The sequence below is a fragment of the Tachysurus vachellii genome, chromosome 8 (genome assembly GCF_030014155.1).
Source record: "Tachysurus vachellii isolate PV-2020 chromosome 8, HZAU_Pvac_v1, whole genome shotgun sequence".
NCBI classification, from domain to species: Eukaryota; Metazoa; Chordata; class Actinopteri; order Siluriformes; family Bagridae; genus Tachysurus; species Tachysurus vachellii.
In genome coordinates, this window is record NC_083467.1 from 19,732,700 (window position 1) to 19,755,431 (window position 22,732).

The 22,732-nt window shown below is 38.8% G+C and overlaps 2 protein-coding genes across 4 annotated transcripts; both read right to left on the minus strand.

The window, feature by feature from the left end:
• Nucleotides 1-322: 322 nt before the first annotated feature.
• mcm3ap (minichromosome maintenance complex component 3 associated protein) lies at nucleotides 323-15,110 on the minus strand. Of its 2 annotated transcripts, XM_060876807.1 has the most exons (29): nucleotides 14,961-15,110; nucleotides 13,342-14,857; nucleotides 12,973-13,208; nucleotides 12,720-12,801; nucleotides 12,435-12,576; nucleotides 11,922-12,124; nucleotides 11,698-11,837; nucleotides 11,074-11,271; nucleotides 10,678-10,946; nucleotides 10,347-10,509; nucleotides 9,241-9,401; nucleotides 8,857-9,080; nucleotides 8,384-8,658; nucleotides 8,199-8,299; nucleotides 7,865-7,996; nucleotides 7,521-7,634; nucleotides 6,767-6,919; nucleotides 6,473-6,670; nucleotides 6,306-6,374; nucleotides 6,073-6,198; nucleotides 5,795-5,948; nucleotides 5,090-5,348; nucleotides 4,853-4,950; nucleotides 4,284-4,674; nucleotides 3,901-4,158; nucleotides 3,637-3,766; nucleotides 1,601-1,789; nucleotides 1,327-1,474; nucleotides 323-997 (listed from the first exon to the last, which is right to left on the minus strand). In XM_060876807.1, the coding sequence occupies exons 2-29, from the start codon at nucleotides 14,777-14,779 to the stop codon at nucleotides 827-829; spliced, it is 6,222 nt and encodes a 2,073-aa protein (XP_060732790.1). In that variant the 5' UTR covers nucleotides 14,780-14,857; nucleotides 14,961-15,110; the 3' UTR covers nucleotides 323-826. The 2 variants fall into 2 exon arrangements, with proteins under 2 accessions (XP_060732790.1, XP_060732789.1); XM_060876806.1 differs by having other exon boundaries at nucleotides 13,342-15,110.
• Nucleotides 15,111-16,699: 1,589 nt separating this feature from the next.
• On the minus strand, nucleotides 16,700-22,388 carry LOC132850336 (sterol 26-hydroxylase, mitochondrial-like). 2 transcript variants are annotated; one of them, XM_060876808.1, is made up of 11 exons: nucleotides 22,344-22,388; nucleotides 22,215-22,253; nucleotides 21,676-21,844; nucleotides 21,276-21,463; nucleotides 20,781-20,980; nucleotides 19,439-19,636; nucleotides 19,119-19,282; nucleotides 18,844-19,010; nucleotides 18,571-18,652; nucleotides 18,301-18,501; nucleotides 16,700-18,091 (listed from the first exon to the last, which is right to left on the minus strand). In XM_060876808.1, the coding sequence occupies exons 1-11, from the start codon at nucleotides 22,367-22,369 to the stop codon at nucleotides 17,963-17,965; spliced, it is 1,563 nt and encodes a 520-aa protein (XP_060732791.1). In that variant the 5' UTR covers nucleotides 22,370-22,388; the 3' UTR covers nucleotides 16,700-17,962. The 2 variants fall into 2 exon arrangements, with proteins under 2 accessions (XP_060732791.1, XP_060732792.1); XM_060876809.1 differs by lacking the exons at nucleotides 22,215-22,253; nucleotides 22,344-22,388 and having other exon boundaries at nucleotides 16,701-18,091; nucleotides 21,676-21,958.
• Nucleotides 22,389-22,732: the final 344 nt, after the last annotated feature.

Here is a 22,732-nt window from a genome sequence, read left to right on the forward strand (position 1 = left end):
AAAGTAGTGCAGTCAAATTTCGTCCGACACCGTGGTTCCTCCCCTGGCGCTAATATTTTTGTGGGTAATGTAGTTCACCGGCTTTTTAACGTTATATAAAACCAGCAGCTTAATAGAGAATTCAGACCACATATCCCATAATGCTCAGCGGCGCCTTCCGAGCGAGTTTCTCCGTGGAGAGACCTGACCAGAGGACTGATCAGCCAATCATAATCACCAAAGGCGGGGAAGTGGGCGTGGCATTTCAATTTTGTATCGACACAGTTGTACGCAAAGGTTAGCCAAAACAAACAAACAAACAAACAAACAAGCAAACAGAAAATACAAGTCAATTTTTTTCATTTATTTATTTTTTTTGGCAAAAACTGTAAATCAGCAAACATAAGTGAAAAAAAACTTTATTGCAACATGTTTAAATGCAAAAATACATTCCCAATATCTCACTTTTTAATCATAGCAATTAACAGAATTTTCCATCAGCAGCACACAAACATCACATCTCAGATTCACACACGTTCATACACAAACATATCTCAGATTCACACACGTTTATACACAAACATATCTCAGATTCACACACGTTTATTCACAAACATCTCAGATTCACACACGTTTATACATCAACGAAACAAAATCAGTTACATCAACAAAATCAGTTACCAAAAGCATGACCATTGTATTATAAGGTTCTGTAGTATTATAAAGATCCTCGATCATTCTTAACCCTGACAGAAGCTTATAAGATCCCAATATGTTATCAGTATGTAACAAATATTGACCCATCATGCAGAATCACTGTTATATAAAAATGGCAGGAGAGCATGACTCAGTCTTCTATAATATCAAGTAGGCTGTTTAGCTTGAGACTGCATGCCAGCTCCTCCTCTCGATTTGCTAATACCAGTCTATCGAGCTCTTTCAGTCGTTGTGTTAGAGACAAAGTTCCCCTTTTACTGTAAGTGCAAGGCACCTCAGAAGGGTCTTCTGTTTCTAGTTCCTGAAACAAATGCACAAATATTATGTAAAAAATAATTTGAATATTGTGCCATGGGTTACAATTTACATACAACAACACAACACACTGTAACTGTTTTCTTTTTAATATGCATGGTTCGTTATGCAAATTACACCAATTATGCAAACACTACCGTGCTTTCTTTTTATTATGGATGGGTAAAATAAACTTGAACTAAATCTTATATCGATTTGTGCTGACTAAAACTAAAAAGGAGATACACAGATACTGCATGTGACCTAGTCTCCAACAACACAAAGTTAAGCTTTGCAGTAAGGGCAATAATAAGAAAGCAAAATAAAGGTAAACACCTGTATGCTGCAGGCAGCAGAAGCACTGGGGCGCTGTATAGGAATTAGTATCTCAGGCATGGATAGCAGCGTGGATGGCACAAACAGAGGTGTGGTGGCCGAGTCTAGAGGTTCCAACGCTAACCAGCGCTGCAGCTGTTCTTCAAACCTGAAAATACAACAGAAACTTTTATCCAATTTTATCCAGGTATTTGACTATTTCAAACTGTTCATAAAACCATATGTAAACATATCCTCTGGTGATTTACATGGTAAATAACATTAAATAACTAACCTCTGACTTTGAGCTTTCTCTTGTTGTATCCCAGAGAGCAGTCGCTGAGGCAGGAGCTCCTGAGGAGAAGGAGTATGAGAGATGTCTAACATAGAGGGCTTCTCCTCTGCTTCTATCAGACTCTCAAACAGTCTCTGTCTAGGGAACAATGCTGCTGGGGTCAGAGGGAGTGTGGAGATCATATTTGACCTGGGAAAAAAACAAAATAGTTTTGCACAAATGATTCAAGTCTGCTGTATATTCAGAATAGTCTGAATCTTGAGTAAGATATCTATATATAGGTATTTAATATGGAATTCTAACAACCATGTTAACCCAACTACACTAGCCACATATGCAGGCTTAGGGTGTCCAGTGCTCCTGTCCACAGGTGTATCAAAGCAAGTAAAAGGTGAGAAATGACAGGTGACCAAATTGGGGTAGAAAATGGGGTAAAAAACCCTAAAATAGAAACTAATATGAAAGTGTACACCAATGACCATAAAAAAAAAAGACAGAAAGACAATAGCAGACCAGATATATTACAAAAAAGCACATAATCAGCACACCGTTCTTTATTCCGATTACCTAGAAGTAGCAGCTACAGATTATACACTTATGACTAGGGTTGGGTATCAAAAGAAATTTTCCGGTTCCGATTCCGGTTCCAGTTCTGCCATACGATTCCCGGTTCTGATTCCGATTCCATAATAAAAGAAATGTGAAAAATAATGCACAATACTGAAACAATTCCATTTGTGTTTATTAATCACTCTATAAATATTTTAAACAGAGCATTTAAATTCATAAGAATTTAAATTTAAATAAATCCAACATCATATTTAACATCCAGAATTACAACTTAGCAAAACAGTTAGCAATTTTTCTGAAGAAAAATTAACGTCTGCTTTCTCTGGGAGAAGACGAGACTGTTCCTGGCTTATTGTATCTCCAGCTGCGGAGAAAACCCTCTCAGAGGGGTTAGATTCGCTTCATTGTTGTAGCTTTGGAAATTAATCCACACTTTAGACTTTTTTTTTTAGACATGTTTAACCAGGGGCGGTTCTAGCCCTTTTTTAGGGTGGCTCCAGCCCCCCTGTCTGTGATCTCAGCCACCCTAAAACTATAAGTATATTTTTTTCTTTCAAAAATAAAAAAGACGTTAAAATGCAGGACATGTTTTCGATTGGAAAGAAAATTATTTATCAGTTTGATCCAAGAGCGATTTTCTTTCTTTGCTTTTACGCGCGTGCGTTGTAGTCTTTCAAAAGTGCGTCATCAGCTGTCTGCTTTATTTGAACGGAGAAGCACAGGTACGCGCAGCGTGCACGCGCAGTCAGAGCTGGAGGCGTTTATCTATAACGTTAATCAGCGGTTAAACCGCAAAGACGGCAACCAAAAGCAGTGAAATGTCACTATTCTTATTACCAGAGTTGTAGCACAAACAAAATATTAATGCAAACAATCCATTGAATACTAAATAAAAATAACATTTAATGATTTGGTCTTTGTCTTGTGAATATTTTTTATTAATGACTGCATTCATTGGACACACTGTTTGTAGAGAATGCACACATACATGAACTGATCTGATTCAAGACTGGCATCATTACATCATGCATAAAATTGGTGTCCACTTTTGCCATTAAATAATACCATAACCTTTGGCTTACTATGTAGTCATAAAACTCTTCTTGTGTTAAATTCTCACTGAGCGCTAAACCCCCTAAAGATGAAATAATAGAACCGCCCATGTGTTTAACACAAAGCGTACCTCAGCACAGCAGCGCGAGTGACTGATTTCTGTGGTAAACTGCGTTAATTTGGTTGCGTGACTGAAAACAGTGTAAACAATGAATCGGAACCGCGTTTGGTACCGAAACTTAAATATTCTGCGCGGTTCCGGTTCCTGTTAAAAAACAGAACTCGGTTCCCAACCCTACTTATGACATCTTTATGTGTTCTCCAGCATACTGAAAGTAGGTGTGTGGGATTTTAATGCAGTGATACTTAAATGCAGCAAGCTATTCTGTGCCTCCCATCTCTCAGACACTTACCTTACTGTGTTCTGCTGTTTCTCCATGTGGGTGCGATTCACTGCTGCTACCCAACTCACAGGAGGAGGAAAATCTTTAAGTTCCTCTTTGTAATAATACACAAAAATCTCTCCTTTGTCAGCGAAAGCATCTAAAACAGACAGAAAGACAGGGTAAACCATTACAAAAAAGAAAATAACTCTACAAATAAAGTAAAAATACATTTAAAAAATCAATTATTTCTATTCAAATTGCATTACAGTACATGTTACTCAGGGTCATCACCTGCTGCTACTGGACTCTCTGGGAAGTGCCAGTCTTTCAGTTTATGCTCTATGCATAGAATCAAAATGTCATCCCAGGGTATGTGACTAAAGGAAATCCCTTCACATGCTTCATCTTGATGAACTTGTTGCAGGTAATGAGCATGTACTCTTGCTAGCAGGTGCTCTAGATGTGACATAAGGAGGGGCTGGCTTTGGGCAGAGCTGGGGATCTGGGACACATACTCAAATATGGATGTGCACAAATAGGGCCATGGAGCTGATGGAAGAGAAATATTTGTTATATTGTGTATTATTTAAAAACATATTTTCATTCCTCTCAAACGCACCATGCAGAGTTAATACAATATTGTGGCTTTCGGTGACTAATGAATGTGCAATTACCGTTTTCAGGAGGACATTTCAACTCAGGGATCTGCAGACTGAGGATTGCTCTTCTTAGCCATTCCAGGTGCTGAGGGGAATTCCAGTCTAGATGTGGTACAATATGTCTGTTCTCAGGCAAAGAGAATTCAGATGGGGGCCAAGAGATACGAACAAGCCTCTTGGAGCTGACTACATCTGCCAGATGGACCAGCACACTGTTATAGAGTTGGATGACTACCGCTGGCTCTTGGCATGGCAGAGCTGCCTGTGCCCTCTCCTGCTTGTCATGAAAAAACCTGCTGTGAAACTCACGACACAATCCTCCTTCCACAAACTGGAGCAGAGGCTGAGAGGAGAGGACTGTAGAGGCTGGAGAGTGAGCAATCAGCCAGCGAACAGCTTCGCTAAGCTTAAATAAATGAAAAAACGGGGGAAAAAAGCTTCAGAATTAATCTATTTGTAATAATTTGGTTATCACAGTTACCTTAAATTTTACAATTATTACATTAGTTAGGATGCTACAGTATCTATTTTGATTTTCATTGTAAATGTGTTAAACAGGTCTGAGTAGTGTGAGAGATACTGACTTGTTTGGATCCTTGTAGATCAGTCACACTCCCAGAGAGATGGATAAAGATGTATTCTGATATAAGCCCATCTTGAACTAATGTCTTCAGCATAAGCACTGTAGAATGAAAGTGATCATTTCATATTAATTTGAATTGATCAAAAACATTTAGAGACAATAAAAATAAAATAAAAATAAGAAGAATCGCAAGCTTATAAAACAAGGTGATTCTATTTCAACTTGTGCCATTGTATACCTTCTTCTAACTTCTGGTCACTAACTGCTCCTTCAAGCTGGTCAGGTATGAGCAGTGCCAAGGGTAGTGCAGTGTCCCAGCCGCTGGCCTGCTGAACCTGCTTCAGCTGGAGGAGGGCAGAGAGGAGGGGTACATCCTCCTCATCAATCCCAATGCAGGGTAGAGTGGGTAATAGCATCAGTAGAGATCTGGTACCTAGGAGCTGATTCTTCTCCTCCAGCTGAATCTGCCCCTCCTCGCTCAGAGGCCCTTGGCTCACCTGTAGACACATTTTCAGTTTTAAACAATAATAATAATAATAATAATAATAATAATAATTACAGGTTTTATTATGCAGTTTGAGCAAAAGTAGTCCTGAGTCAACATGCTCATTCAATAATTAAATTCTTTATATTACAACAATTAATATTTCTTTAATATTTATATAAAACAATGTGCTTTATATAACAGCTATGGTTCACTATGGATTCCCATTATAACTGAAGAAAAAAAAAACTCAAGGTCTTTTTTGTAAGAAAATCAATTTGGAAAATACAAATGCACTATTTAGAAAAAAAAAGTGGTTATATAACAAGTAAATAGTTAGTTGACTGGTTGTGCCAATTACTAGTTACTACGAGTTTTTACTAGTTTTGTTGATCTTTAGACTACAGAGTAATATAGACAGTAATGGGAACACTGGTTTTGTTCATATGATGGTCTCACCTTTATGCAGATATGAACTTTGTGGGTCTTTTGTCCAACATCTCTCAAGCTGTTACTGATAACCAGAGTTTTGAGCTTCCCTTCTGACTCTGCCATGTTTTCTTCCATCCTCTCTCCACCACCCAGCTTAACTTTCAGCCATTTGGTCAATATGCTAAAGGAAGATCGTTAAACAACAAAAGCCTTTTAAACATTTTTCTACAGACTACTTTGAACTCCAAGGTGCCAGGGTTAAAAAAAGGCCAGGAGGTCAAGAGCTGCTATGAAGTGTCTGTTACCTGCTCATGTTACTGTCCTGGTCACTGGGTAGCAGAAGAGTGGCTTTCCAGAAGATTCTGTCAGGTGGATTAGAGGTGCTTTCAGCCACAAGAGTCGTCAGGTCGAGATGAGACCATACACGCTCACTAAAGTAGTAATAATAATAATTTTAAAAAAAAGTATTGATCAGCCTGAATAGCTTTAAAATGTCCAATCTTTTCTTAGATGCATGCACCCTACCACATGTTCTCACCTCAATAGCAAACTGTAATAGTGATCTACTCGCATCTTTCGAATAGTGTCATTCCTTGTTTTTAATAACCTGCCATCAGATAGAATCCAATACAGTTAACACTGACAAAAGAGTCATAAACATTGCAAGCACAGACATGCACCATATGATAGAAACAATAGTGATACCTCGTGCAGGACACTACCATGTTCCCTGCATTGCCCAGGTTGATGAGGCCTCGAGCAAGTGTGTCCATAGATGGGAAGGACGGAGCACTTGGAACCAAAGCTTTCAGCTTGAAACGAGGATCGACACAGCATGGGGCTGCAGGGAATCCACGCATCTGTCTCTTCAACTGTCTACGTATTGCTACCACATCACGCCACCTATGCATGTGTGGAACCACACATATATTTATATGAATTTTTCTTGTACAAGATCAATCACATCATAGACTGATACAACAGTATAATGTTACGTACCTCTTAATAACCTTGTGTATCTGCCATAAATGTGCCTCCACCACCTCTCTGACCAGGCAGTCAAGTTCCATAGCCAATGTCTCCTCCACTAAGCTGTTACACACTTGCTCTGTGCATCCAGCCACACATGCAGCCTTCTCCTCCAATGCAAGTCTGTGGGAATAACATTTATTCAATAAGGCCACTAAAACGTGTCATGTTCCAAAAAATGTGTGTGTGTTACATGAGCAAACATCAGGCAAAGAAAAGTATGGCCAAACATTTTGTGGACAACAGACCATTAAAACCCATATGTGCTTGTCGAACATACTATTCTAGATGAAGTCCTTTTTTGCTGTTATAATAACCTCCCCTCATCTTGGATGGCTTTTCACTAGATTTGGGAGTATGGCTTGGGTAGGCCCACTTACAAAACGTTGGATATACGGCAGTCAGGCTGCTCAATTTCATCCACTACAACCTTGGCACACTATTTTTTTAAGGACCTTGCTTTGTGCACAGGAGCATTGTCATGCTGGAAACGGTTTGGGCCTCTTAATTTCAGTAAAGAGAAATTGTTATGCTACATCATACAAGGATGTTCTAAATGTGTTTACTTCCAACTTTGTGGCAACCGTTTTGGGGAAGATCCACATTTGTGTGTGCTGGTCAGACATCCACAAACTTTTGCCCATATTAGTAGTGTTGACCAGTTTAAAAAGAAAAATGCTATCAATTCTATAATCTAATAGCAAATGAACATGCTTAAACTAACTTTATTTCTATATCAGCCATTTCCCTGGTGCACTGGGAAAGGACCTCCTCACTTATTTCAGCACACAGCTCTGAGCTTAGCTTGTCCAGGAAAGCCTCGCGTTCCCTTCTCCGCCTGGAATAAAAACAAACATTACAGAAGCTGGCAAGTAGGACGTGCTATATGGCATCAGTTAAAAAAAATGTATGTGATGGGTATCTATATGATTTTTCAACAAAAATCTTCCAAATGTTTTTATGCTAACCTTAAAATACTGGAATGCATAGGAGTTATGAGTTACTTACTAATTTAATTCTATTCGACTTCAATTCAAAATCAATTTAAGAGAACGGCGGTACACAAACCTGTCTTCCTCCAGCTTGCGTTTCTCCTCAGCGATTCGCTCTTTCTCAGCCAGGATCTCTGATGTAGACACTTCTCTGAGCATCTGAGCCACAACGTCACTGACAATTGTCTGAAGCTCAGTTGTACTCACACTGGACACAAGCAAAAGGGTGTAAAGTGGTACAAACATCACAATATTAAAGGTTTGTCTAATCAAATGCAGATTAGTTTAAAGCAACTCATTGTCAATCAGGTATTAATACTGCCCATAAATCCAAAGCCACATGCCACTCGGATTTTACTTTATGCTGGACGTTATCGAAAGTAATGGAACATGGCCAAGTGTATACCTACCTCAGAGCTGTTGAGACATATTGCGCCCCAGCTTTAGCTATGTCTAAGACTTCGCCCGTCAGGACCTCCTCCACCACAGACTCCACTTCAGCCATTAACTCCTGTAGGAAGCACAAAATAATTGGTTACTGGTTAAAAGGATCATGAAAGTTTGTTTGTTTTTTTAACTGAAACCTCATCCTTACCTGGTCAGAGTAGGCTGGTTCTCTCTTTGGAGATGGAGGTCTGACAGGCTGGGGCTGAGCTATGGGGTGAACTATAGGCTGAGCGATGGGCTGGAACATGAGCTGGGGGTTTACTGGGGGCAGTGGTACAATATGTTGTGAGGACTCTCCAGTCTCCTGTGTGTCTTCCTGCTGGACCACCTCCACTGCTACAGGGGGCTCCGTGAACAACCTTGGCTCTGACAGCAATTTGGGTTTGAGCTGAGGTCTTGGATCCAGTTCAACCAGGGGTTTGACTTCAAAATATGAAAAGTTAATTAACCCAATCTGTACAGTCATATGGCTACAGACTATTACTCAATTATAATAATTGTGAATAGTTATCAGTAATAAGTGAATGCAGACGTAAGCATACTTAAGCTTTTTACAGGTTTTATCAAAAGTTGCCCTGACTTACTATAAAATCACTATTTGATTATTACAAGATAACCAACCTTTAAGGGCATCAGGCAATGACTCCAAGGAGGCTAAATCTCCCCTGTATTTATTGTTTGAGTCAAAGCTGCAGACCGGTGTGTGCTGCGGTGGGTTGGGCAGTGGGCCTCCATTCACAATCTCCCCAACCAGCACCCTTTTCTTCTTTTCAATGGCAACAGATCTCTTAGGAGGAATGGGTAAATCCGGCTCCTGATAAGCAGTACGGCTCAGCTCAACCATGCTAGAGAAATTACACAAACTGTCTAACACTGTCCAACAGTTGCAGCACTACATATACATGGAAATTTACGTCAAATTCTTCAGATCGTGCTAAACAGTTCAAATATTTGCTAATTCTTGCCAGACAAAAAAGGAATTAGTGATAACATAGCAGTCATTACCCATCAGCAACGTTAAGTCCATAAAGCTGCAGAAAGTCCATGGCTTCAGAAGCATTGCGAAACATAAGCATTCGGACCAAGTCCTCCAAAGGGAAAGTGGTGGACCGCTGAGAACCCACAGTATAGGCGATATTCAAGGCTTTCAGTGCAGAAAGCCTTACCTAAAATCATAAAATAAAAATACAAACAAATCAATAAGTGTATCCAGTGAGAATGTACACTGTTACACCCCACCCCCACCCCACACTTCGTTATTGCACTAATGGACTGTTACCCAAAAAACTATGCTCATTTGCACACTTGCTCTTTTTTGCATTGCGGCTCACCAGTGCCTAACTTACCACTGTATATATATATATATCCACCTGATTTCTAGTAACAGCAATATATTATGTCCATAGTACATATCCTTCTGTATATTTCTGTTCATAGTAATAACCATATATTTTGTTTATTTCTCATATCCTTCTGTAAATTCCAGTTTATAGTAATAGCCATCTGTATATTATGTTCATAGTACATACACATCTGTAAATTACTCCTATAGTACTATTTTATTTAACTCATGTAAATACTGTATATCCTGCAGTTGCTACTATAAAGTTGAATCTAATCTAATCTAATGTCTTGTCTGAATGTATCTGTTAAGAGTGGGTGCAGCAAGCTTTCGCCCAAACTATCAGGAATCACGCCTGCTTACACCTATTTACCCGTCTTGCTCTATGATCAACTACTAACTGTTTCTCCTGTTTGGTTGGAAGGAAAACCTGAAAATTGTAGATAATTTGGGACACCATTTCTCAATGGTGATGCTGGTAGTGATATGGTGATTTTTTATATTGGAATAAAATTTATCCAAAATCTATTTTGGTTAAAAAAAATTAAAAACATGAAAGGAATATTAGACAATTCCATAACACCTCCTTTCACCGCCACTAGCAAATATACCAAAGAGAATGAATGGAATCTTAAATACATCACTCATGAGGTGACACATTTATCTGGATTTATAATTTACACCTGGAATAACACACAATCATCTAAAAATTCCTTTTAATTGCCAACATAGTATTTGCAGTTTCGGTATTTGTTTAAACAGCACTCACTTGGTTAAAGTATCTGTGGAGAATGCAACCAGACAGATAAGATGCTGCTTTCACCAATTTGAAGAATCTGACAAAGTTGTTGCTGTTAAGGGCTGCAAAAGCTTGAACTGCAAACTTCACCTCCACGGAGTCCCGGACTTCTTTGCGAAATTGCTGAACCTCACTTTCAGGAAAAAACAACAAACAAAAATAAATTTGCTTAAGGTGATCATTTTACTGGCAACATACACAGGACTAAAGTATAACCAAAGGATATTAGTCCAACTATTAGGGGGGGGAAGACATTTAGCCTTAATTTAACTGTAATATAAATTCATTACTAGAAGCCTACCGGAGAATATCACCATCGTTCAGTTTGAGCAGAACATTGTACTGACGGAACTCTGCCTCATTTTGGCAGTACACATCCTTGGAATCCAGGTCCTGATACATCTCTTTCAAACTCTGGAGGCACTTGGTCATGTTCTCATTATTAATCTTAGCATCGAAGGACATCATAGGTTCCTGGCACAGATGGTGGGCACAGTGGATGTGGAAGCGAGTGCATTTCTCTATTAGAGACACAGTCAGCGGGTCACATAGATGCTGCTGTGTAATATCCTGTGGAGACGTTTAACACGGACATCAGATCAGAAATTGACATATTGCCGTTTCATAATAAACAATTGAATATATAATGGGGTGTCCTAATTATTTATAGGCAGTAAATTAAGACAGATAAACACACCTTGCGAATTCCTCTGGTTCTGTTCCAAACAAAGTCATACCAATCTCTGTAGTTACCCTCGCCTTGGTCCATTATCTGAGTGACCAAGTAGTGCATTGTCATGGTCAGAACTGGCAGAGGCCTTAGCTCATGCGGGAGAGGCTCCTCCTGGTCAGCTGATGACCTGCTGTATTCTTTAATGGCAGCAGGGTGGTCCACCTGTAAAGCAGAACAGATTCAATGGAATTGATAGAATTATAATAAGTCCCTGTATCTTCTCCGTTATGGCACATTGTTATGGCCCAAACAGACTAACTGTAAATTACAGTGTTGACGAAGACATTTATACTAATAAATGTGATTTACATACATTTACAGCATTTAGCAGACACTCTTATCCAGAGTGACTTACAGAGTGACTTTTATTTCAGTTTATACACCTGAGCAATTGAGGGTTAAGGGCCTTGCTCAGGGGCCTTACAGTGGCAACTTGGTGGACCTGGGATTCAAACCAATGACCTTCCGATCAGTAGTCGAACACCTTAAACACTGAGCTACCACATCCCTACCACATTATCTTATTATTATTTAATAGGAGCTAAAGATTTTATTACAGTGCTGGAAAAATGATTTGAAAAAAGAAACCTTTTCTGTATCTGGAACGAGTTCAAAAACGCTGAGTTGGTTACGGGTTTCTCTCATGTAGCGCTCCTTCTCTGGGCACATATCTGGACATGTTCCCACAAACACTTTGGACATGTCCAAGTCAGTTCTCTTTGATCTCACTAAAAAAAATAAAACAATCTGTGGTTACATCTTAAACAAAAATAGCTGAAATGGCATGCAGGTGAATAACAACATAAATTTACTCTGGCGAAGAATCTTGTCTCTCTGCTCAAGAAGGCGGTATTTTTCTTCTGCTGTTTCAGCTATTTGCCCAATCAGAGGCTGAAGCGAGGATGGCATGATGATCACTGGTCGATCTATACTCTGACATTCTGAGCCTACATCCTGTTGGAGGTCACTATCAAACTGGAGGGTTTTAGCTGCCGAGAATTTCTTGGCAGGAGATCTGAATGAACAAAAGCATACTTCCACTTAAAAAAACAAACAAAAGAAAACCCACACAAGTAAGCAAGCTCAATGTAAGGTCAAACTAAGACAAGCTGGGTAAAATTGTTAAAAATGAAACTAGGTGATTTCTAGTTGAGAACTAACTAACTGGGTGAGTAGTAAGTTGTGTATACAGCATTGCAAGTGCATTAGAAATATTCAGTGTTAATTTGACTATGTTGTTGGTATCAAATTCACACAAATTACACACAAAACTATATTTAAAAAAATGAGGAATACTCAAACAACGATATAATTTGAGAGTTTACCCTTTAACAAGTGAAGTGCTGACAGCAGGAGGTCTGGGCCCTGGTTTTCTCAGTGGGGCGACGGAGCCCTCTTGCCTTGACAGCTCTTCTGCACTAACCACATCCTTAGCTTCTGAAGGTTTCTCTCTTTTTGTGCCTGGGCCTGAATAGGTAAATATTTCAATTTAACAGACTATTACAGAATATACTTTAGAGTAGAATTACTACAGAATATTCACAAAATGGAAAAAGAGCTCTTTAATGAAATAATCAAACTGAGCTACCAAAAACAGTTAATGTACTCACTTTGTTTCTTTCTTTGCCAAAATATATGGATTTCAGTCCCCTGGAAATGTTTCCCCTTCTTTTTTGCCAATGCTGCAGATGCCTGTAAGAGAGATGAATACTAGCATTATGACCTCATAACCTCAAGGCTCTTAACCATCAATTGCTCATTTGAATAAAATGAAATTAAAATGTAAGTTGCTCTGGATAAGGGCATAACGTAAAAGTGAATAATGTGTATACTAGAAAAACATCTGACCACACAAAGACTTACATGATCATAGAAATGAACAATAACAAGATTCTTTTCAGGTCTGCAGTACACTCTGTGCACTTTCCCAAAGCGGCCAAAATGTTTTTTGACTAGGTCTTTCCGGTTGAGTTTGGGTGGGATTCCCTTGCACTGGATGGCAGTGAGTTCAGAGGGAGAGAGACCAGACAGGCTATCAGTGCTATCTCCACGTCCAGCTCTTCGAGATGGGCTTCCCGTCTCTACTTCAGGCTCAGAAGCTGCAAATATATATACATGCTCATTTTAACTAGGAAAACATATTTCTGGTTTGACTAGGGTTCAGTTCACTTTTAACAACGTTGAAAAACTGACAAATACTGAAAAAGATACAAATACAAAACTAATCATTACCTGGCTTCTCCCCTTTTTCCAGAACTTGTCTTATGGGAGCTGGAGGTCTAGGTGGAGTAAGAGGAACATCCACATCTGTAACCGGGGGGTCTGGTCTCTCCAGAGGAGCTCTGTCAGTGGTTCGTTCTTCTTTCTTGTTGACTGATGCCTTCATTAGTCCACTCAATGCATTCATAAACAGTCCACCTGCAGCTCCTCTACTTCTAATAAGGGGCCGCTTAGATGAATGTCTAGGGCCTACAGATTCACCTTGCACTTCCTCAACTTTGGAACTTTTTCCATGACTAGCATTTGTGTCACTGGGCTCTTCTTTCCTTTTCATGCCCTTCCCAAGACTTACAAAAGCTGCATCTCCTGAGCTCTCCTCATTTCTCACTTCTGAACTCTCTTCAGGTTTTAAACTACTAAATGCAAATGAAGGTTGGCCAAAAACTGTCTGAGGCTGAACAACTTTTGCAGAGAAACTAAATGCAGAAGGGCTGCTGGAAATGCTGGTGGATTGAGCAGCAGTGACAGTGCTGCTGCTGCCCGAGGGATTGGCAGGTTGAGAAAATGTGAATTGTAGAGTGTTTGCACCAATCGTACCACCTGAAGTCTGAGACGTGTTAGAAGTTGCAACTGAAGCAGAAGGGACTGCTCCAGGCTGCGAGAAACTGAACCCCAGAGTGCTTGATTTTACACCAGTGAAAAGAGACCCTCCAGAACTACTGCTATCTGAACCACCTGTAACTGGCTTAGATGCACCAAAAGGCTCAGGAGCTGGAACAGGTTGGACACTGGGAGGTACTGGACTCACACTAAAAATAGGTTTGAAGACAGTTTCATTTGGAGGCTTAAAGTTAAATTTTGTCCCAAATGCACTAGTCTGTGTGTTGCTCTGACCGCTAACAGCAGAGCTTGTGGTAGCAAAGGCAGACGGCTGACCAAAAGGCTGAGATCCTCCGGTGCTGATAGAATAACTAGGCGGTTGTGAATTACTGGAGGAAATGCCAAATCCAGATGTGGTTTGTCCAAATCCAGAGGTCTGGCCAAATGCCTGAACCTGACCAAATGCTGGAGTCTGACTCTGTGCAGCTGAAGGTGGAGGTGCTCCAAATCCAAGCGTTGCCTGACTCGAAGCCGGCTGTCCAAAAGCCGGCGCTTGAGAAGTGGAGCTGAAGGAAGACGACTGTCCTAAACCACCACTTTGACCAAAAGAGGGTGACTGACCAAATGATGATGTTTGACCAAAAACAGACGCTTGTGCAGACGCTTGAGCAAAAACTGGTGGTTGGATAAAAGCTGAAGGTTGGCCAAAGGGTGGCTTCTGCCCAAAGCCAATGTTAGGTGATGTACCACTCTGCTGAGAAAGTGACTGGAACAAACCACTACTCTGACTGACATTACTAGGGGTCTGGAAAGCACCTTGCTGTCTACCAAAAACATTATTTGGGTTCATTCTGGATAAATATAAACATATATCTGAATGTATACTAAGAGAAAATCAATCAATCGTTTTCCCTCTTTCACAATTCACCTGGAGTAAAAGATCAGGAAAAACAACAGTTAGCTAACATGCTAACATGCTAACACCTTTTATCAAGCATTGGTTGCTAAGTAACGTTAGCTGGCTTACTCACAGGACGCTTTACAACGCAATGCTGCAGTCATTTCCTTGGTTAAATGCTATACATGCAGTCAAAATACCAGAATCCACATAAAATTGGCAAATTGTTTATGTTAGCAACCCATTAGCTAAAGCGAACAAGCTAACAACAGGCGACAGGTTCTTTTTCTTCTTCTTCGTTGTGATTGCAGGTTTGTTCCATATCCACCAGAGCACCACTGCCACCGTCTGGAAGAAAGAGGAAAAGCTTCATCCTCTTACTTTTATATTCAGTAATGATGTGTGTTAAAGAACTATAGTTTGTTTTATTCATGAAATTATAGAACAACAAAAAGAAATCAATAGACATTTTTTTGCTGTTTGTGACAAAAGAAAACACCAAACTCTTATCAACACTAGAAAAAAAAAAACACTCCCACATGTAGGGTTACTTTCAAACAAAATCATAATACAGGTATGTATTTGAGTCCTTATCTTATATGTGGGAAATAAATAAAATATAAAGCAGCCCACTTTAAAATATAACAAAACATATGGTAGCAGAGTGTTAACAATAGCAAACATAAAAAATTGGCCGGTTTATTTTTAATGATGTGCAACATAAACTCCATCTTCAAAAAGGCCCAGGAGAGGATGTACTTTCTACTGTACATCAGTTAAAGAAGTATGTTTGGTCTGCCACAGGAGCTGTTGATGCTGTTCTACTTTGCTGTCATTGAATCTGTGCACATCCATCCATCACCATCTGGTTTGGCGCAGCAGCAAAACAAGACAGGAACAGACTGCAACATACAGTATAAACAGCAGAAACAATAATCGATGCCCCACTGCCCACCCTCCAGGACTTGTACGATACAAGAACCAGAAACCGGGCAATAAAAATCACTACTAACCCTTCACACCTTGGACACAACCTCTTTTAGATCCTCCTTTCTCTCAGGAGATACAGAATTTTGCTTACCAAAACAGACACTGGAACAGTTTCTTTCCCCAAGCACCAATCAATCACCCTGATTAACAACTCACCATAATTATATTCCCTGCTTCATATCTATAAGTACTGCATTATCACATCATCCATATATTGTCACACACACTACTGCTGCTGTATATTGTACAAAAACATAATATTGCACAATACTGGTATTTGCACTACCATGCACTTCTCACACTTTATGTACATAAACTTTATGATCAGTCATATATTCTGTATTCATATTTAATACTCATACTGTGTATATCGTATCGAACACTGATATGAAGATTTTTATTGGTTTAACAATAATTTGTATGTTGGGATTACTGTGCAGTTCTCAGTATACAAAAAGATCAGTAAAAGTGAATCACTCCACATTTCTACAGAAATTAAAAAAAAGAATATGAATGATAACTAAGAATGATGTAGAGCAAACTATTACACACACAGAAGGTGGACAAGATAGCCTGAAGGAATCCCAGATGGACTTTGTGCAATCCTCCCGTTCTCAATATAACAACAAAATGTCTTCTAATTCTTAATGAGATCGGAAAAAAAACAAAACAAGCAATCTGAGATGACTCCTAAGTACACAGTCTCTCCAGTTCCTGCAGTTATCTCTTATGGACTTTCCTCTTTAGCTCTCTGCACTGTTATTGTGAGATTTAATATTGGCTTTACACAGGTTAAGTCAGCATAAGTAGACTTATAGCCATGACAAACATTTGACTATGTGGTCATTTAAAAATTTCTGTATAGATTTTAATGTATGATTTACAATAATCAGTATAATAATATGATATAATAATAAATATGATAATACAGGTTCATGCTCAATAGTGACAATAAACTATTTGAATGATTTCAATCTGGGTTCCGTACTAAACACAGTACAAAAACTGCTTTAGTGAAAGTCATGATGTTGGACTCTTAACAATATTTGTCCTGATAGGTTTGGGGTGAGATACGGCAAAGGTGCTAATATACTGTAATACGCTTTTAGCTGGCCTACCACAAACTACAACTTATTCAGAATTCTGCTGCCTGTATCAAACCATCATGCATCACATGCATGCAATCACAATACCCCCTCCCTTCAATAATTCCACGTCCTCCCTATACTGTAAAACACTGTGTCAATTTTAAATCTTAATAACTTTGAAAATATCCGTAACCTCGTCTCTGTGCCCACATTTAAATCACAACTTAAAACCTAATTATTGGGTAGTGCTTATTTTTTATTGTATCAAATACTTATTTCATGCAATAAAATGGAAATTAATTATTAAAAAATCATACAATGTGATTTTCTGGATTTTTTTAAGATTCTGTCTCTCACAGTTAAGGTGTTCCTACGATGAAAATTACAGATCTCTCCATTCTTTGTAAGTGGGAAAACCTGAAAAATTCGGGAAGTATCAAATACTTATTTGCCCCGCTGTACCTGTGTGTGCATGTGTTTCAAATTGTTAAATATTCTTAATATTTTCTACACTAACATTAACGCTTTTGATTTCAGATTTTATACAGTATACACACTGAAAAGGCTGCTGTAATTCATTTCTTTCAAGAATATTGAAAAAAACAATTCATAACTATTGAATGGCATTCATAGATACTAATAGAAAGAACTAAAATACATGCTCTTATTGTGCAGTGTTTCTTCATTTGCATCAATACATACATACATTCATACATACATACATACATACATACATACATACATACATACATACATACATACGTACATACGTACATATGTATATCATATAATGAAATTACAGAGCTTACATAATTAATGGTAGAATGATTGTGGTTGATTTTCTTATTGGTGACGAAACAATCTCTGCGAACTTTTGTTCAGCTGCCTAGTTTACGAATATGGCAGCAGCACCATGGTACTGCAATGAGATAACATGGTACTGTGTTAACATGGCACATGTGTCTAGTTGGATACAGGGTCTTTAGAAAGAATTATATGCAGGGTGTATGAATTTATTAAATAGCTAAATTGATGGATGTTAAAGGTCAGAGCAGCTTTAAGTGGTTACTCCTTTCCGCTCCAGAAAATGAAAATCAACTGGTTTGTCTGCGACAAGCACAACACGACTGAGAGCTTTGACCTCTCCAACTCTGGGATCCAGCTTGACTTCAAACAGCTTTATTATCTAAAAAATTAAAACAAAGTGCAACATATAAATGTTTCAGATATCATGTACATAACATGTACACAGTGGATTTCAACTCTTTTCAACTTTTTAACTGCTGAACAACTATAACTACATTTAATATATCTTTATATACCAATTGTAATTATTATTAAATAAACAGATGGATAACATTCATTAAATCATCAAGTAAGGTCCTAGTTTCTTACCCTTGCCAGAGCCAAGTGCATCTCCAGTTCAGCGATACGTTTGCCAACACACCCTCTCACTCCAAACCCAAATGGAATGGATCCGAATGGGCTGGGACGCTTCCTCCCGTCCCTTAACCAACGCTCAGGCTTGAAGACTCTTGGTTCAGGAAATATCGTCTCATCATGTCCAATTGCATAATGATGCATTAAAAATGTGGTCTGTTCATTAGAATGGAGAATTAGTTAAACAGTGATTTATGAAGGAAGGTACAGTTTAGAAAAAAGTACCTTCTTAGGGAAATAGTGTCCTCCAATAATCACATCATTTTCTGATAGAAGGCGAGCATTAATAGGAACAACTGGGAACATTCTAGACATAATAGATAAATGACACACATATGCAATAATGATATGATACAAGTATACTTCTGCATTGCATTTACGTCTCTTTGGTTAAATATAGTGGAAAAGGCCTTTACTAACTGAATACCATTGAAGTACTGAGTTATATGGTACTTAAGTTTAACAAACATGTACTTATAAATGTTTTGTTCTCTTCACCTTAGAGTCTCTTTGATGACAGCCTTGAGGTAGGGCATTTTGTTTATATCCTCAGCTGTTGGAATTTTGTCCCCCTTGATGACACTGTTAACTTCCTGATACAGTGCATCCTGTGCCTTTGGATCTTGTGACAGTAAGTACAAGGCCCACATCATGGTGTTGGAAGTCTTAAGAGAAAGGACATTTTAATTTGTTTTATTCTTCTTTATACTTCTAATCACAAAAGGTTTATATCTAATTAGCAAAGTTCTATAGCATTGTGCTGTTATTCTTACTGTGTCAACTCCTCCCAGAAGTAGCTCAGTAACGCTGCCGTATACATCCTTCTTACTCATGTTGGTATTAGAAAGCAAGTAGCTGAGATATTCTCCTGCAACTTCCTGATCTGCATCCAGGCGCTGCTGAATGTCCTCCATCTTCCTGTCAATTAACTTGCAGGCTATTCAAAGCCATGCAGATATTCTCTCAATTTAGATGCACTCACACAGGAAGTAATTCTTCTTTAATCTACTAGAATAAATAAGAAATTATGTGCTAGGTGGGGCAGGAGATAGAAGGAACACTAACTGTTACAGCAGTGCCCTCATCATCTCACCAAATCTGAAGATTCCGTCCCAACCGCTTGTGTAACGGCGCCAGAATGGCAAATAATTGCGAGTCCACTTGGGTAACAGAGTTATAGCCATAGTATAAGTGAACATCTGGGCAATGGAGTTGATGAAGTTTTGAGTCTCTGCCGGAATCTCATTTTCAAGACAGCCAATACGAGTCTCAAACAATATGCAGGAAATTCCTGAGTAAGCAGACATATGTCTCATTTTACAATTTTATCTCCACATACAACATAAAAAACACATAAAAATTATGATATGAGTGATTTATATACAATGATCAGCCATAACACTATAACCACTCACAGCTGAACGGTGAATAACCATTACAGTGTTTTTTTAAGTGGGATGTTAGAAGCACGAGACAAGTGCAATGATCACTGATTTTGACAAGATTGTCCAAGTATACAGTGGTCCAAGGAAAAATAACCACTAAACCAATGACAGAGTCATGGGCATAGCCATGTGTGTGCATGTTGAACTCACTGAAAAATGGAAGAATGCATTAAAACAATTCAAACAAAGTGTCCTTTTAGTTGTTCCAATCCTGTTTCCCTTCTCCTGGTTCCCAGCCAGACCAGAAAAGTGTAACAGCAGGCTGTGATAGAAAGGAATTATAGAAACTTCTTGCTGTGTATGAGACTCCTTAGCCATACACCAGTCAGAATATTTACAATGGGCACATGAGCATCAGTACTAGTCCATAGAGCAATTGAAGAAGTTAGATTGGTCTGCTGAATCACAATTTGTTTTACATCATGTGGATGGCTAGGTGCTGGTGTGTGGGGAACAGATGGCAAGTTCTGATGGGAAACCTTGGATCTTGGCATTCATGTAGATGTTATTTTGATATGTACCACCTATTGTTGTACACCATTCATGGTGTACAACAATAGACTATGGTAACAGTATTCCCTTGGCATTATACACCAGGATAATGCTCTCTGACAGATTTAAAAATTGTTCAGGAATGGTTTGTGGAGCATGACAAAGAGATCAAGGTGTTGATATGACCTCCAAATTCCCCAGATCTGAATTTGATCAAGCATCAATCAGATGTGCAGGCAAACAAGTACAATCCATGGAGGCACCAACTCACAACTTACATGTCTTAAAGGATTTTCTGTTTATGTCTGTTATTGCCAAATACCACAGCACACCTTCACTGTTTGGAGTCCAAGCGTTGATGGGTCAGAGCTGTTTTGGCAGAACAAGGATGACCTTCACAATCTTGGGCAGGTGGTTTTAATGTTATGGCCAATCAATCTATTCAATCCGGTTTGAAATTATTGTTGGGTTGTTATATTAAGACCTGACAGGCCATACCTTCTAGACTGAAACGGTACAGCTCATTGGACATGTTGGATACCAGGTCTCCAGTGGAGCTCATCTTGCGTAGATGGCATATCCGTTTGATAAAATCTGTGACCACCTCATTAACCACATTGTCATACTTCACAGAGTCTTTTGGATGCAGCATACGCTTGTTCAGCACAGATCGGAGTTTGTACCATTTCTCTCCTTCCCTAGTGGGAGATAAATGCAGCATATTTATGTCTTTTGCGTTTTGCACAAATTCTTTTTTTACTTGAAGCATACTATTTGTTCACTTTTAAAAAACAATTTTAGCATTTGTTTAGTACCAAAGTGCATCTCTAAATCAACACATACTCCTCAAATGACTGACTGGCCATGTATTGGCATTTGTGCATAGCATTTTGCATAAAAGTGCAGAAAACATTTGAAATACAGACACACATCTGAATATGTATATATATATTAGATTAACTCATGCAGTCACAAAGAAACAGTGTGGCTTACTCAGTGACAGGTCCATAACCCAAACCATGCATATCTCTGTATTCATTCCAGAGCTTGTCTCCTCTGCTAGGAAATTTATCATCTTTCCTCATCAGCTCCTCCAGCAACTTTACACTATTCAGTGCAATTGGATGATTGTTGCCACCTCTTACTTTGAACATGGGGCCATAAAGCTGTTTTTCATATAACTAGAGAAATTACAAAAAAATTCTTAGGCTTTTGTAACTGCCATTAGACCTTCACTATACTAGACAAATAAAACAATTTTGTTGAAGATCGACAGTCTGCAAATACTAATCACTTACAAACAGTGCCAAGTATCAAGGTGATTACCAGCATAGCACATAAACGACACAGCAGTAAAATGTCCCGACATGTACAGAGCATTTACATAGCATACCTGCAGCTCATGCATGCGATTGTAATACCCTTGAATAATCAGCCTGTACAGTATTGTGGGAAGAGTAACCTCAGGGAGGTCAGCCTCAGTTTTGATGCTCTCTGAACGAACAGAGGCTGAAGAATTTCCTCCTGCACGTCTCTGAATGCCCAGACTTGATGTTATAGGTCTAAGGAATACAAAAACACCCTTTGTCTCAGTCTTACACAAAGCTAAACATCCCGCCATGAATGGAGTTGGAAGTTGCAGTGTGCAGCTTGTAATACACTGATCAGCAAATGCAACACAGTGGTTTATAGGGCACCCTTGAACTTTGATATGTTAAGTTTCCTTTTTATTGGTTTAACATTAACTTGTGTGTTGGGATTAAAGTGCAGTTCTCAGTAGACAAATAGACATATAATAACTACAACTTTCTAAAAAAAAAAAAGCTAAAAATGATAACAAATAGCAGGGCATAATGTACAAATCCTGTAGAATACCAGACACACAGAATCTTTGCACAAACTGAACTATTAAACTAATGTAAAGATACTTACTGTGCTGCCTTGTAGCCCTGAAGTAAATTTATTCTAGGACTATGAAAAAAATGCCTTTAGTACGACCAACAGTGTAACTCATAATACTGATGAGACTTGAAAACACAGAACAAAGAAATCTGAAATTACTCCTCAGTATAGTCTCTACAGATCATGCAGAGTCTTCAGTTCTCTCTTGTGGACTCTACTCTTCAGCTCTCCACACCGTGTCCCATTGGGTTTAATATTGACTTTAGACAGGCTAGGTCAGTGGACTTGTATAGCCATGGCTCATTTTATCATTTCTGTATATTCACACATCTGAATGTGTGATCTGTGTGTGTGTGTGTGTGTGTGTGTGTGTGTGTGTGTAAAATAAATATCAGACATACAACATGCATGTCATAAAAATTATGGAGTTTGCATAACTATGTGAACACCTTTGCTTTTTTGCTCTTTGCATATAGGTATATTCTACATTATGTACTCTGGTCAGCGCTGCTTTTGTGTATTGTCTTTTGTGTATTGTCTTCTGTGTT

Bases quoted from the DNA above. Each gene is read 5' to 3' on its own strand.
- mcm3ap (XM_060876807.1), bottom strand. From the start codon at position 14,779: ATGAACCCAAATAATGTTTTTGGTAGACAGCAAGGTGCTTTCCAGACC. The intron at 8,659-8,856 runs GTTGGTTATCTT...CATATTTTGAAG, and splicing joins ATTGCCTGATGCCCTTAAAG to TCAAACCCCTGGTTGAACTG. The intron at 6,375-6,472 runs GTATCACTATTG...ATCTGATGGCAG, and splicing joins ATGGTAGTGTCCTGCACGAG to GTTATTAAAAACAAGGAATG.
- LOC132850336 (XM_060876808.1), bottom strand. From the start codon at position 22,369: ATGATCTGTAGAGACTATACTGAGGA. The intron at 21,464-21,675 runs GTATGCTATGTA...TAATTTCTCTAG, and splicing joins ATCGCATGCATGAGCTGCAG to TTATATGAAAAACAGCTTTA. The intron at 18,502-18,570 runs GTACTTTTTTCT...TCTAATGAACAG, and splicing joins GACACTATTTCCCTAAGAAG to ACCACATTTTTAATGCATCA.